Source organism: Drosophila nasuta, chromosome 2L, assembly GCF_023558535.2.
Source record: "Drosophila nasuta strain 15112-1781.00 chromosome 2L, ASM2355853v1, whole genome shotgun sequence".
NCBI lineage: Eukaryota > Metazoa > Arthropoda > Insecta > Diptera > Drosophilidae > Drosophila > Drosophila nasuta.
The window spans coordinates 7069007-7083641 of NC_083455.1; the positions used below are offsets into that span (position 1 = coordinate 7069007).

A 14635-nucleotide genomic window follows, 5' to 3' on the forward strand; every position below is an offset into this window, starting at 1 on the left:
TTATTATACCAAATAATATAATATAATAACTAAAAGAAGGGAGTGCTAGCTACTAAGGCCATCGACTCATATTTTATACATTCAAAATACAAACTACTAAATCTAGTTTTAAATCAAAACTTGCAAACAAACTTGCTATCACTAGATGTATGATTCAGCTAAATTTACTCTAGTGTTTTATTAATAATAAATGCTCCCTTTCCCAGTTTAAGATTTAATGCTTGCAGAATTTAATTTAATTTTTTAAAATTTAAATTTATCAAAATCTTAGCTAAATAAACGAGTAAAATATCAAAATAGATTTCCCGTCGTTTTGCCTTCTGACTCAACAAATTGGGTAAATTTGGGGTACAGGATTTTATTGGTATTATTATTATTATTATTGGGCATTTGATATTAGCCCTAATTTTATAAGGCGTATAATATTGAGCGATCAACTCACGAAATTCAGATTCTGATATCGCAGTCGGAATCCGAAAAAAAATCAAGCTAAGTGCGACATTGCTTGAATGTTTAGCTATGTCTATGTTAAGGTGCACATTCATATATATTTATAATAATACATATGTTTGTTTTGAGTATTTATATACATATACATTAAATCTACTTAATTCCAGTTTTTTTTCAGTTTCTTTGGGTTTACACAGTGAGCGTGTCGAAATTTGCGAACAAACGTTGTGTACTAAGAGAAGTATTGTCAATGTTGCTATCTCTAAGAAACAAACTAAAAGAAGCTTAATTTACTAGTGCGCTATATGTATTATTATTAAAACTTTTTTTTAGAAGTATTTAGTATGATCAGTTCAAAATGCTTCCAGAATTTATTTTATTTTTTTAGTTTCAAAAGTTTTAATTTTCAACATTAACTAGATAAGAGAGTAAATGGTCGAAATAGAATTCTCGACGTCTTCCTTTTGATTCAGCAAAGTGCCTAAATGTGGTGTTCACGATCTCATTAAAATAACCTGATTTTTTAGCTACATTTATAATATTAGACATCGGAAAATAATTTGGAGAAGGCACAATTGGAATATTCATTAAATTTGTCATAATCAAATTTTATATATGGCACTTTTCAATCTCCTCTTTAGGTAATACCCTACTCGCCTCAATTGCTTCAGCGAATTCAATGTTAGATCGTAAGTAGGCTCTATTTATGAGAATTTAAATCTCAATAGTATTTAAATTGATACACACACCCAATCCTATACAATCATTCACAAAGACACACACCAGGAGAGCAAGAATCGCTGTGTACGCAACACTTATCTTCAGAAAATATTTAAATCGTACTGATATTTCAAGTACGAATTTATCAGCTTATATGCAGAAATATTTTGTATACATTATTTTATAATACATTTATTATATACATACATACATTAAATCTACAAAATTCTAGTTCTATTTCAGTTTATTCATGTTTTTTTTTTGCAAATAAACATTGTCTACTAAGAGAAGTATTGACAATATTGCTTTCTCTAAGAAACGGATTTAGTATAATTTACTCGTATGCTATAATAATAATAAATGGTCTTGTGGCTTTAGAACTTTTTTGAGAAGAATTATAGTATGGCCAGCTTAAAGTCCAATATCATCAGAACACCCGCTCATCTACAATTATTCACAAGGACACACATCAGGAGAGCGAGAATCGCTGTATACACAAAAGGCATCTTCAGAAAATATTTAAGTCGTACTAACATTCCAAGTTCATATTTATGAGTTTATATAGAATGCGCCGATGTTGAATAGTCTATATATGTATACAATGACGCAGACATAGACACTAATTAGTCTATTCAACATCGGCGCTTTTTATATAAGCACATATGTATGTATATTTATATTTATATTATTTATTATTTTATTATATGTATTATATACATTCAATCTGCAATCTGCAAAATAAATTTGTGTACTTTGAGAAGTGTCAACTTTGCTATCTCTAAAAACGAACTAACGGAAGCATGATTTAGGTTAATAAATAAGTTTAGCACGTCTTTGGAAAAAGATTAATAAAACAAGTTAAAAATACAAATCTTTATTAGGCGTATCGCAACTCAAATTTATTTTTATTTTCTGAAGTTTAATTTAGATTCAAACCATTTAGATAAGAGAGAAGAACATTAAAATTGGATTCTAGTTGGTTGTCGTTTTTTGAATAACGAAAATCATTAAATTTGTTATTTAGGATTTCATTGGTATAGCCTGCCTTTTTTGCGTCATTTATAATATCAGTTGCCCTAATTTTAAAAGACGTATATTGTTCATCATTGCGTTTTATCATGTCGGAATCAAATTTTGACAATTCACCATCCAAATATGCATCTAATTTGCTTCTAAGTTGGGTCAATGGGATGTGAGACACAATCCTTCTTAGCGGTAAAAGATAATCCTCCTCGATTGTGACATTCCAAGATTTTAACTCGGAAGCATATCCGCGCCAATTTTCAATCTCCTCTTTAGGTGCAATTTTATTTGACACAATTGCTTCAGCTATTTCAAGATAAACTTGTACGTCGCCCTTATTGATAAGAATTTTAGTTTCTATGGCAGCTTCTTTCAAATTATTTTCAAGGTTGTTGCCTAGAGCAGCATTTCCGATGCTCTGTAAAGATTGTCGTTAAGTTAATACATGGACCCACTCCTTTGTAATTATCCACAAGAATACACACCAGGAGAGCAAGAATCACTGTATACGCATTACGCATCTTCAAAAAATATTTAATTCGTACTAACATTTCAAGTGCGAATTTGTCAGCTTATATAGCAAGCAACGAAGTTAAATCGACGGATCACGCAATCGCAATCCAAAAAAGTCGAGAAATTGAGTGTCTATGCTTATATACAGAATACACATACATATGTGTATATATATATATATATATATATATATATATATATATATAAAGAGAGAGAGATAGCAGTTTTGAGTATATATATAATATATAGTTTCCTTGTGCTAATAGTAGTGTTGTCAAAATTGCTATCTCTAAAGAAAGGTCTGATAGATGTATTATGTATGATTTAGTTTAATTTACTCGTGCGCTATATTAATAAGCAATGCTCCCATTAATTTAACCTTTCTGAGAAATTGTTAGTGTGGTCAGTTCAAAATTTGATGCTTGTAGAATTTTATTATAATTACATAATTAAATCTTATAGAGTCATATAACTTTGTGCAAACAGAAAATGTATTAAAGTAACAGATCAAAAGAGACATCTCCGATGATCTGTCATGTTTTGTACACTAAAGTGTAATTTGAATATAGTTGTATATCGATATATCAAATACCATTTGTATGGCAATATTTTTTTGGTATATTTATTAGAATATTTAAAGAAAAATACCGCATAGTTTTGATTTTATTAAAAATTGATAGCCGGTATATCACAGTCGAGCACACTGGAGCTTTCTTACTCATTTAGTCTTATTTTGCGAGACAATTATAAACAAAATAATGTTTTCCAACAGAATTTGATTAATTATTCGACCAAAATTGTTTAAGCATTTTGCATTAAAAATTAAAAAATTTGTGTAAAGTCTTCTTATTATACTTTAAATTCTATTAGAAAATGCTTTCTAGACAGTATTACATGAAAATCCCCTTTTAACGCGACTGGCCTTTGGAAACGTATATTCGGTTTCTTGATTGCCAGTCATTCATTTATAAACTGATAGACGGCCATGATTAAGCCCATTTGTTTTACAACTAGCGTAAACGAAACTTTTTTTTTCAAACATTTACAAAAACATTGTACGTTTCCAATGGAATTTTGACGCGCGCCCAACAAATGTATACTATTTTTCCCCCTGATTTATGCCGAGAGAATCGTGGCATTGATAAGTTTGGGACGCAGATAATTTTTTTTTTTTTTAGTTTTATTCATTTTTTTTATTTATGCTTCTAAAAGGTGACAATGTAAGCCTAAAGGTAATAAATAAAATTTGGCCAATTGTCTTATCGCCGCTTATCAGATACGTTATGCCCAAAACCCCGACCATCTATATAAGTCAAACAAATGCTCACAAAGATGTTATACCAACGACAGCCATGTCGCTGAACAAGTCTCTGCTATTCGCTCTCTTTGGCCTGTTGGCCACGCTTGCTGTTGGCCAAGCGGAACGTGTCCGCTACGACAACTATCGTCTCTACAAGGCCAATGCCGCAAACGAGGCTCAACTCGCCGTGCTTAAGGATCTGGAGGGTTCCTCCGACTCCATCCTCTTCCTAGATGGTGTGCACATTGTGGGTAAAGATGTTCAGATGGTTGTCGCTCCCCACAAGGTTCCCGATCTATTGGACCTGTTGGGCAGGGCTGAGATTAAATACGAGCTGCAATCGAAGGATTTCCAAAAATCTATGGATGAAGTCGACGAGAAGGTTGCCATCAAGGGACGCGTTGGCATGACGGGACGCGCTGACGACGAATACAACTGGGCACAGTACTATGAACTAGAGGATACCTATACCTGGATGATACAGCTGGCCTCGAAATATCCCCATGTTGTCACACTGATCGAGGGTGGCAAGAGCTATCAGCGCCGTTCTATTCTGGGTGTTAAGATCTCCAAGAGTCTGTCTGACAAGCCCGGCATCTTCCTGGAGGCTGGCATTCATGCTCGCGAATGGATTGCTCCCGCTGCTGCCACCTTCATCATCAACCAACTGCTGACCTCTGAGGTAGACTCCATCAAGGAGTTGGCCGACAACTACAACTGGTACGTCTTCCCCCATGCGAATCCCGATGGCTATGTGTACACTCACACCACAAATCGCTTCTGGCGCAAGACTCGCACTCCCTATGGCAGCTGCTTTGGCGCTGATCCTAACCGCAACTGGGGTTTCCATTGGAACGAGGTGGGTGCCAGCGATAGTGCCTGCTCTGACACCTATGCCGGTCCCGAGGCCTTCTCTGAGATCGAGACTTATTCGCTGTCGCAATACATTGCCTCGATAAAGGACAATATTCAGCTGTACATCTCGCTCCACGCTTACTCGCAGTACCTGCTGTATCCTTATGGCCACACCAATGAGCTGCCCGATAATGTCAAGGACTACGAACAAGTGTATGAAGCTGCTATCGCGGCTGTCTCGCAGCGCTACAGCACCAGGTACACTGGTGGCAACATCTATGATGCCATCTACCCCGCAGCTGGTGCCAGCGTTGATTGGGCGTATGGCACTCAGGATGTGCGCATGTCTTTCTGCTATGAGCTGCGTCCGTCCTCCAACTCCATCCTTACTGGCTTCAGACTACCCGCTGAGCAGATTATTCCCGCCAGCGAGGAGTTGCTGGACTCCATTGTCGCCATGGCTACCGAGGTCAAGGCTTTGGGCTATTTCGATAAATAAACGACTTCAATTGTTGTCCACATATAAAACTGAATTTTATCTTAGTCTTAATTACTTTAACTGCCTTGGATAATCTAAATAGAATGTGTACACATGTCATTATTATTATTAGGTGGCACTACAACCCATTTCGGGTTTTGGCCGACCTCAGCGTCTCCCTCCAGGCGCCTCTGCTCTTCGCGCGCCTCCTCCAATTGGAAATTCCCAGCAGATTAAGGTCCTGCTCTTGGTCCTTCCAACGAAGATTTGGTCGTCCCCTTCGTCGTCGCCCGTAGTCGACTCTCGCTTCGAATACCTTCTGAGCTGGAGATTCTTCATCCATACGCACAACGTGTCCGAGCCAGCGCAGACGTTGTATCGTGATGCGCCGGACCACGTCCACGTCGTCGTACAACTCGTACAGCTCGTGGTTCATCCGAATGCGAAAGTCGTCCCCAATCCGAACGGGACCGAAGATCTTGCGAAGAATTTTCCTCTCGCACACTCCAAGCGCTGCTGCATCTGTCATTGACACTACCCATGCTTCTGCGCCATATAAGAGCACGGGTAGGATGAGTGTCTTGTAGAGTGCTAATTTTGTTCGGCGAGAGAGGTCTCTATTGCACATTTGCCTACTCAGACCAAAGTAGCACCTATTGGCAAGTGTGATTCTTCGCTTGATCTCCAGGCTGACGTCATTTTTGGTGTTGATGGCAGTGCCAAGGTATGTGAACTCCTTGACCACTTCGAACATATAGTTGTCTGCTACCACCTGGGAGTCTAGTCGCCGCGCCTCCCTGCTTGTCGACAGCATATACTTCGTCTTGCCCTCGTTTACCGCCAAACCCACTTTTGCTGACTCTTTTTCGATAGCGGAAAATGCAGCAGTGACATCACGCTTGCTGCGGCCAATGATGTCAATATCATCCGCGTAAGCAAGGAGCTGGACACTTTTATAAAATATAGTGCCAGCACGATGCACACCGGCTTTCCGCAAGACCCCTTCCATCACAAAGTTGAAGAGGTTGCACGACAGGGGGTCGCCTTGTCTGAAACCTCGAACGGTATTGAAAGGTTCGGAGAGGTTCGTTCCTACCTTGACAGAGCTGATGGTGCTGCTCAATGTCATCCTGCAAAGACGTATCAGCTTTGCAGGAATACCGAACTCACACATGGTGGCATATAGGCGTTCTCGTGTCGGACTATCGAATGCAGCTTTGTAAGAGATGGTGTGTGTCAATCCCATTTTCGTGGGTTTTCTCCAGGATTTGGCGCAATGTGAAGATCTGGTCTATGGTGGATTTGCCAGGTCTGAAGCCGCACTGATAAGGTCCGATCAGTGTGCTGGTATACGGCTTCAGTCGTTCACATATTACGCTCGATAGGACCTTATATGAGATGGCAATCAGGCTAATTCCCCGGTAGTTGGTGCATATCGTCGGGTCACCTTTCTTCAGCACAGGACAAAGGACGCTGAGATTCCAATCGTTGGGCATGCTTTCTTCTAGCCATATTCTGCAGAAGAGCTGATGCATGCACCTTATCAGCTCTTCGCCGCCGGCCTTAAACAACTCTGCAGGCAGTCCATCAGCACCGGCTGCTTTGTTGTTTTTGAGTCGCATAATAGCAACTCGGACCTCGTCATGGCTAGGTAGTGGTATATCCACATTGTCGTCGATTGGTGGTATCGGGCTGCTTCCTCCAATGGCGGGATTGGTGCCGTCATCGCCTGCTAGCAGCTTGGAGAAATGCGCCCTCCATAACCTCAGCGTGCACTGCGTATCTGTAACCAGATTCCCGTTTTCATCTCGATAGTTAGATGCTCCGGTCTTGAAACCATGTGTCAGACGGTTGACTTGTTGGTAAAATTTTCGAGCATCATTTCTGTCCTGCAACACCTCGAGTTCCTCGCATTCTCGCTTTTCTTTCTCCCGTTTTTTCCGTCTAAAAAGCCGCCTCTCTTCCTTGCTTTTCTCCCTGTAACGTTCACACGTAGCTCGCGTTGCGCCAGACTGCAGCGTTCTTCTGTAGGCGGCGTTTTTTGCCGCAGCTGCGACGCGACACTCCTCGTCATACCATTGGTTCCGTGTGGGTGGGCGCTTGAACCCAATGGCTGTTTCAGCGGCAGCTCGCATGGAGTGGGATATGTGCGCCCAGAGTCCGCCGGCGTCAACAGGAAGAGGGGTTGGTTGGTGGAGCAGTTCCGAGAGGTGAGTGGAGTAGGCTGTTGCTGTCCGTTGTGATCGCAGCCTAGTGACGTCAAGCTTTCGTTGCATGATGGGGCGTACGTTTTTCGCTCGGCATAGCCGCATGCGTATCTTGGCTGCGACAAGATAGTGGTCCGAGTCTATGTTGACTCCACGGAACGTACGCACGTCCATCACGCTTGAGGCATGCCTTCCGTCTATCACAACATGATCACATGGTTGCGCGTTTTCTGATCAGGGGACAGCCATGTGGCCTTGTGGATGTCGAGGTGCCGAAATCTGGTGCTACTCACTACCATGTTTCGCGCCGCGGCGAAGTCAATCAGCCTGAAACCGTTCTTCGAGGTGGTCTCGTGGAGGCTGAATTGACCGACGGTGCGGTCAAAGATGCGTTCGCGCCCAACCTTTGCGTTGAAGTCCCCGAGGATGATCTTCACGTCGTGGTTTGGGCAGCGGTCGTATGTGTCCTCGAGTCTCGCGTAGAATGCATCCTTAGCAGCATCGTCCTTCTCCTCCGTCGGGGCGTGCGCGCAAATTATGCTAAGATTAAAAAATCTAGCTTTGACGCGGATTGTAGCCAGCCGTTCACTCACTGGGGTGAAATTGGAGACGTGGTGGCGAAGTCTCCGGCTTACTACAAATCCGCATCCAAATTCGCGCCTCTCCGCATGGCAGCTGTAGTAAATATCACAGTTTGCTCGCTTGGAACAACCTTGTCCTGTCCATCTCATTTCCTGGATGGCGGTAATGTCAGCCTTTAATTTCTCGAGGGCATCCGCCAGTTGGATAGAGGCACCTTCCCAATTAAGGGTTCGGACATTCCAGGTGCATATCCTTAAATCGTAGTCCTTTTTCATTTTGTGGTGGTCGTCAACATAAGGGGGGATTCTTTCCGAGGCTTTCGCTTTGGTTTTCCTTGGGCTTCTTTTTTCCGAGGCGGGTTCCAAACCCTGCGCTCAACCATTTACCGTCCGGATGACTCGCTGCACACATTAGCTCGCTATTTAGCGGATGCTAAGATAGCTACCCAGGAGGTGCCACGAGGAGGCTGTGTGTCAACTTGCAATCATTCGTAGACAGAGATCGCACTGGCGGCCACCAAGTTGACCGCAATCAGAAACTTTACTCTGTACGAATGAAAGCCATCCCAATTTATTATTAATTAATTTACTCGTGCGCTATATTAATAAGCAATGCTCCCATTAATTTAACCTTTCTGAGAAATTGTTAGTGTGATCAGTTCAAAATTTGATGCTTGTAGAATTTAATTATAATTACTTGGTCTATGCTTTGCTCCGTACAGGTGCAGCCGGTCCTACCTAACCTAACCTATATAACTTTGTGCAAACAGAAAATGTATTAAAGTAACAGATCAAAAAAGACATTTCCGATGATCTGTCATGTTTTGTACATTAAAGTGTAATTTGAATATCGATATATCAAATACCATTTGTATAGTAATAATTTTTTTTTGGTAATATACCAAATTAGATTATTTCAATAATTAGAATATTTAAAGAAAAATACCGCATAGTTTTGATTTTATTAAAAATTGATAGCCGGTATATCACAGTCGAGTACACTAGAGCTTTCTTACTTGTTTAGTTTTATTTTGCTAGAAAATTCTAAACAAAATAATGTTTTCCAACAGAATTTGATTAATTATTCGACCAAAATTGTTTAAGCATTTTGCATTGAAAAATAAAGTCTTCTTATTATGCTTTTGATTCTATTAGAAAATGCTTTCTAGATTGTATTACGTGAAAATCCCCTTTTAATGCGACTGGCCTTTGGAAACGTATATTTGGTTTCTTGATTGCCACTCATTCATTTATAATCTGATAGATTAAGCCCATTTGTTTTACAACTAGCGTAAACGTAACTTTTTTTTTCAAACATTTACAAAAACTTTGTACGTTTCCAATGGAATTTTGACGCGCCCCCAACAAATATATACTATTTTGTCCCCTTGATTTATGCCGAGAGAATCGTAGCATTGATAAGTTTGGGACGCAGATAATTTTTTTTTCAGTTTTATTCATTTTTTATTTATGCTTCCAAAGGTGACAATGTAAGCCTAAAGGTTATAAATAAAATTTGGCCAACTGTCTTATCGCCGCTTATCAGATACGTAATGCCCAAAACCCCGACCATCTATATAAGTCAAACAAATGCTCACAAAGATGTTATACCAACGACAGCCATGTCGCTGAACAAGTCTCTGCTATTCGCTCTCTTTGGCCTGTTGGCCACGCTTGCTGTTGGCCAAGCGGAACGTGTCCGCTACGACAACTATCGTCTCTACAAGGCCAATGCCGCAAACGAGGCTCAACTCGCCGTGCTTAAGGATCTGGAGGGTTCCTCCGACTCCATCCTCTTCCTAGATGGTGTGCACATTGTGGGTAAAGATGTTCAGATGGTTGTCGCTCCCCACAAGGTTCCCGATCTATTGGACCTGTTGGGCAAGGCTGAGATTAAATACGAGCTGCAATCGAAGGATTTCCAAAAATCGATGGATGAAGTCGACGAGAAGGTTGCCATCAAGGGACGCGTTGGCATGACGGGACGCGCCGACGACCAATACAACTGGGAACAGTACTATGAATTAGAGGATACCTACACCTGGATGATTCAGCTGGCCAGGGATTATCCCCATGTTGTCACACTGATTGAGGGTGGCAAGACCTATCAGCGCCGTTCTATTCTGGGTGTTAAGATCTCCAAGAGTCTGTCTGACAAGCCCGGCATCTTCCTGGAGGCTGGCATTCATGCTCGCGAATGGATTGCTCCCGCTGCTGCCACCTTCATCATCAACCAACTGCTGACCTCTGAGGTAGACTCCATCAAGGAGTTGGCCGACAACTACAACTGGTACGTCTTCCCCCATGCGAATCCCGATGGCTATGTGTACACTCACACCACAAATCGCTTGTGGCGCAAGACTCGCACTCCCTATGGCAGCTGCTTTGGCGCTGATCCTAACCGCAACTGGGGCTTCCATTGGAACGAGGCGGGCGCCAGCGATAGTGCCTGCTCTGAAACCTATGCCGGTCCCGAGGCCTTCTCTGAGATCGAGACTTATTCGCTGTCGCAATACATTGCTTCGATAAAGGACAAGATTCAGCTGTACATCTCGCTCCACTCTTACTCTCAGTATCTGCTGTATCCTTATGGCCACACCAATGAGCTGCCCGATAATGTCAAGGACTTCGAACAAGTGTTTGATGCTGCTATCGCGGCTGTCTCGCAGCGCTACAACACCAGGTACACTGGTGGCAACGTCTATGATGCCATCTACCCTGCAGCTGGTTCCAGCACTGATTGGGCTTATGGCACTCAGGATGTGCGTATGACTTTCTGCTATGAGCTGCGCCCGTCCTCCAACTCCATCCTTACTGGCTTCAGACTGCCCGCTGAGCAGATTATTCCCGCCAGCGAGGAGTTGCTGGACTCCATTGTCGCCATGGCTACCGAGGTCAAGGCTTTGGGCTATTTCGATAAATAAACGACTTCAATTGTTGTCCACATATAAAACTGAATTTTATTAATGATGAATTAATTAATTAATTACTTTAACTGGTGTTGGAATGTGTACACATGTCATTGCATTTGTGCATTGCGAATATTGTGACATGGGTTTTACGTTATTGTTTGAATCATTTGTAATTATCAACTTTCGCATTTCGTAGGAATTTTGTGTAGAGCAATAAAAACCATGTGATTGATACTAAGTTAAAAATACATTTAACATACCCAATAGATAGATGCTCTTTCGAAATTTATTTGCGATCACGATCTACACTCTGCCCACACATCTAATCAAGTATACGCATAGTACGTTTCAATATCTGTAGTCAGAAATTCGTTATAAATACAATTTGCTGGAGTATAATAAATTTATTAAAAGAAATTTACAGCAGATTAACTTCGAGTACGTGTCTTGATTCTTGGGCAAAACCATTTTGTGCATTGCGAAATTTCCCATTATTGATTATAGTAAGGCATTCACGTAATCTACAGTGAACTGTATTGATTGAGATTATTTGAAATTTAGTCTCTATCACGGTTGATGTAATTGAAAATAGGACGAAATGTAAGGAAATAAACAAATTCGAAGGCAGTGACAATGCTGAAGCCAAGAATAAGGCCCAACAGGCCGCCAAATGAAGCTGAGAATATAGAATAAAAAAAGAATCAAGTTTTTATAGATTTCTTTTAAATTGAAAATATACTCAGCTTACCTAGTGCCGATAGCCAGTTCTGAAATATTTCCATGCGGTATCGAGTGGACATCAGGTCGCTGAAGAATACATGAACCAAAATGCTATCTGTTTGACTGGAGCTATGAATGGTAAAATAATTTAATATATAATAATTGAAATAATAGAAAAACAAGTAAGAAAGTTACAGTCGAGTGTGCTCGACTGTGAGATACCCGCTACCGCTTTTGAATAAAAGCAAAATAGTGCGGTATAAATTAAATAAAAAATGTATCAAATGAATATAGCGACGATACAAAAGTTTTTTCTAAATTACTTCTACATTTTTAATCTGATCTCAACCAATTTTTAGCATCCATAAAGACTATACTTATTATTGTATGTACCAAAACTGTAGCTTACCCTTGTTATTGGATTTGCGGTGCGAAAGTGGGCAAAAATTTGAAACCAACTTAATCTGCTTACAAAAATAACAAGTCCTGTCAAAAAAAAATATATGTATATTTCAACCTCTTATAGTCTCTGAGATCTAGGTGTTCATACAAACGGACGGACAGACAGACGGACATGGCTCCTTCGGCCTGTTACATAAGTACATTTCCTGCAGGCACAAAGTTATAATACCAATCAATTCTTTGGGTAGCGGGTATGATAAACACACTATGAAATATAATGAAATGCGAAGAAATAAAATGAGACTTGCCTGCTACTTCTTCTGCTGGAGTAATTAACCTCTAAGCGGCCCATGGTGCTCTCGGAGACATACAAATTGGACTCACAATCAGGGAGACAATCACAGGGAAAACTGGTTGTACGACGAACTCTGGAGAGCGACGCGCCCAGATTCGCCAAGGCACGAGAATAGAGACCTTCAGTGCGAGAAATGACAAATAATAAAACGCAATCAAATTTAATAATTCTCGCTTACGTTTGCTCTCAATAATGCAGTTTAAATGAAGAACTCCGCACACCTTGAAGGTGCCATTGTTTGCCACATAGGCGGGCAGGCAGCCGCAGATCTCTAGAGTCATTCGCATTCTGCACTCGAACATGCAGTTGATGAATGAGTATCGTCTGAGTCCATCCAGCTTACGCTCGTTGCCAAAGAGGCAGTTCCTCCACTTCAAGTCCATGCGCTGTATATCCCTAGTGGCATATGTCGATTCTGGATTGATGCGCACGAAACTTTCTCGCGTGGAGGTTACCACTTTGGACTCTGCGTTCTCATCGGGAAAATTATGCGAATTGTGGATGAGCAGGCGAAAGCCAAAGCCGCTAAAGAATGTGCCATAATAATCGGCGACCATGGGATCGAGGAGCACGGAAAGTCCAGTCGGATAGCCACACCCTGTCACCCGATACGGCCGCTTGGGCACCTGGTAAGCAATCTTTCTGTAATTCATACAAATGATTAATTATTAATGAATAATTCGAATCTATAAATAGCTCGCATTCTTATGTTTGCTAATTAGAGTACATATAATTATAATGGCAGTTTTATTTTTGTGTATGTGTATTTTTAATTAAGCTGATTTATCTGCGTAAATGTGCGAGAAATAAATTCGTAGATATCTGAGACGCTGTTTTAATTGGTTGGGTATATATGAGTGAAGTTTATTTGTATAAATATTTTGTTTGAAGTCATAAAGATTTTGAGTATAAAAAACGACGGAAAAAAACTCTTTAACATTTTATGAAAAATAGAAAAAAAAAGTTATTAATCTTTTGTTTATCTTAAGTTTCTTTGCATGCTAGATTTGTGTAAGTCAAGACATATCACTAAGTTTTAGTATTTAATAGTACAATGGAATGAATGACTTGGGGTTTAGAAGACTGTTTAACTCAATAAAAATTTTGGATTTTATTATAAAACGGTTTACAAATGAACTTTACAAAAACTAACAAATTAGAAGTCGAGCACACTAGACTGCGAGATACCATTTTGAATAAAAGAAAAATATTGGGGTACATTACATTTTCATCTACTCACGTTGGAAAATTATTGGTCAATGCAGCAAAGTAGTTGAAGCTGCAGCAAGTGCCCTCGAGTGTCATGATGCGTTGAAAGAGACTCTCGCAGCGTGTGTTGATGCCCTTCCAGATGCATCGAGAGATCATCTCCAGGCAGTCGGGCGAGAGTTGTTTGCTCAGCTCCGTGAGAGTAATATTATTCATGTTTAAAATATTGTCGTAGATCTGTAGTGAATCGTTGCTAATGGTGTTGCCCACTGGGAGTAGTGTTAGGTTAAAAAGTTGCTGCAAATGCTCATTGGTGACGTTGGGTGGCAGTTGCCTGAAGAGAAGTGAAGTTACTGAAAAATAATATTATTTTCTGTATACCCTCTACTTACATATTTCGCATCAAGTTTAAAGCTTTGGTCTTCGAAATCTTGTTGAAATTGCAAATCGTTACAGCAGGAAAGGGAATATTCCAGGTGGGGAAATGTGAACTCTCGATGACAGTCACCGTTGGCGTCTCACGATTCGCATACAGCGAAACTAATACCAGAGATATGGAGGCAATAATGGCAGACAAGACAACAAACAACCAAAAGAAGCGTTCATTCCTGCTGATATCCTGGCGAGTAATGTAGCTGAAGCCATGCAACGATGTGGTCTGACAATAATTGCGCAGACTTTCCGTGAACCAATTCCAAATAAGTCGCAGCTGATAATATTTCCAACGTCGGCGACTGTGGCCATGACTGAGCACTGAGAAGGTAGCGGTGCTATTGCTGTTCCTGTGGCCTTCCAAAGACCTAGACATATGCTGTTGCGATTGCACCACGCGTAGATCAAAGATGCGCCGCTTCTTGAACGCCATCTCATGCGCTTTTCACTGCCAACTGATTTGTCTTTGTTCAGCAAA

General features: G+C 40.7%; 5 protein-coding genes across 6 annotated transcripts; 2 read left to right on the forward strand and 3 right to left on the reverse strand.

Annotated features, from left to right (window-relative positions):
* Positions 1–2089: 2089 nt before the first annotated feature.
* On the reverse strand, positions 2090–2719 carry LOC132785264 (uncharacterized). Its single transcript, XM_060791272.1, has 2 exons — positions 2679–2719; positions 2090–2611 (listed from the first exon to the last, which is right to left on the reverse strand). Exons 1-2 carry the CDS (start codon positions 2712–2714, stop codon positions 2090–2092), a joined length of 558 nt encoding a protein of 185 aa, XP_060647255.1. The 5' UTR covers positions 2715–2719.
* Positions 2720–4045: 1326 nt separating this feature from the next.
* On the forward strand, positions 4046–5394 carry LOC132798718 (zinc carboxypeptidase A 1-like). Its single transcript, XM_060810673.1, has one exon. It carries the CDS (start codon positions 4059–4061, stop codon positions 5358–5360), a length of 1302 nt encoding a protein of 433 aa, XP_060666656.1. The 5' UTR covers positions 4046–4058; the 3' UTR covers positions 5361–5394.
* A 2352-nt stretch (positions 5395–7746) lies between these two features.
* LOC132785347 (craniofacial development protein 2-like) lies at positions 7747–8403 on the reverse strand. The gene has a single exon (XM_060791417.1). It carries the CDS (start codon positions 8401–8403, stop codon positions 7747–7749), a length of 657 nt encoding a protein of 218 aa, XP_060647400.1.
* A 1333-nt stretch (positions 8404–9736) lies between these two features.
* LOC132798116 (zinc carboxypeptidase A 1-like) lies at positions 9737–11097 on the forward strand. Its single transcript, XM_060809838.1, has one exon. It carries the CDS (start codon positions 9750–9752, stop codon positions 11049–11051), a length of 1302 nt encoding a protein of 433 aa, XP_060665821.1. The 5' UTR covers positions 9737–9749; the 3' UTR covers positions 11052–11097.
* Positions 11071–14590, reverse strand: LOC132798115 (pickpocket protein 11). 2 transcript variants are annotated; one of them, XR_009633903.1, is made up of 7 exons: positions 14118–14590; positions 13757–14059; positions 12695–13158; positions 12470–12635; positions 11788–11888; positions 11462–11715; positions 11071–11394 (listed from the first exon to the last, which is right to left on the reverse strand). XR_009633903.1 is itself a non-coding variant. In XM_060809837.1 (6 exons), exons 1-6 carry the CDS (start codon positions 14588–14590, stop codon positions 11597–11599), a joined length of 1626 nt encoding a protein of 541 aa, XP_060665820.1. In that variant the 3' UTR covers positions 11453–11596. The 2 variants fall into 2 exon arrangements, 1 of the variants encoding a protein (XP_060665820.1); XM_060809837.1 differs by lacking the exon at positions 11071–11394 and having other exon boundaries at positions 11453–11715.
* Positions 14591–14635: the final 45 nt, after the last annotated feature.

Excerpts from the sequence above, each read along its gene's own strand:
- LOC132785264 (XM_060791272.1), bottom strand. The coding sequence starts at position 2,714 with ATGCGTAATGCGTATACAGTGATTCTTGCTCTCCTG. Across the intron at positions 2,612-2,678 it reads CAGTGATTCTTGCTCTCCTG|AGCATCGGAAATGCTGCTCT; the intron begins GTGTGTATTCTT and ends CAATCTTTACAG.
- LOC132798718 (XM_060810673.1), top strand. The coding sequence starts at position 4,059 with ATGTCGCTGAACAAGTCTCTGCTATTCGCTCTCTTTGGCCTGTTGGCC.
- LOC132785347 (XM_060791417.1), bottom strand. The coding sequence starts at position 8,403 with ATGAAAAAGGACTACGATTTAAGGATATGCACCTGGAATGTCCGAACC.
- LOC132798116 (XM_060809838.1), top strand. The coding sequence starts at position 9,750 with ATGTCGCTGAACAAGTCTCTGCTATTCGCTCTCTTTGGCCTGTTGGCC.
- LOC132798115 (XM_060809837.1), bottom strand. The coding sequence starts at position 14,590 with ATGGCGTTCAAGAAGCGGCGCATCTTTGATCTACGCGTGGTGCAATCG. Across the intron at positions 14,060-14,117 it reads TTAAACTTGATGCGAAATAT|GCAACTGCCACCCAACGTCA; the intron begins GTAAGTAGAGGG and ends ACTTCTCTTCAG. Across the intron at positions 12,636-12,694 it reads CTGCATTATTGAGAGCAAAC|GTCTCTATTCTCGTGCCTTG; the intron begins GTAAGCGAGAAT and ends CTCGCACTGAAG.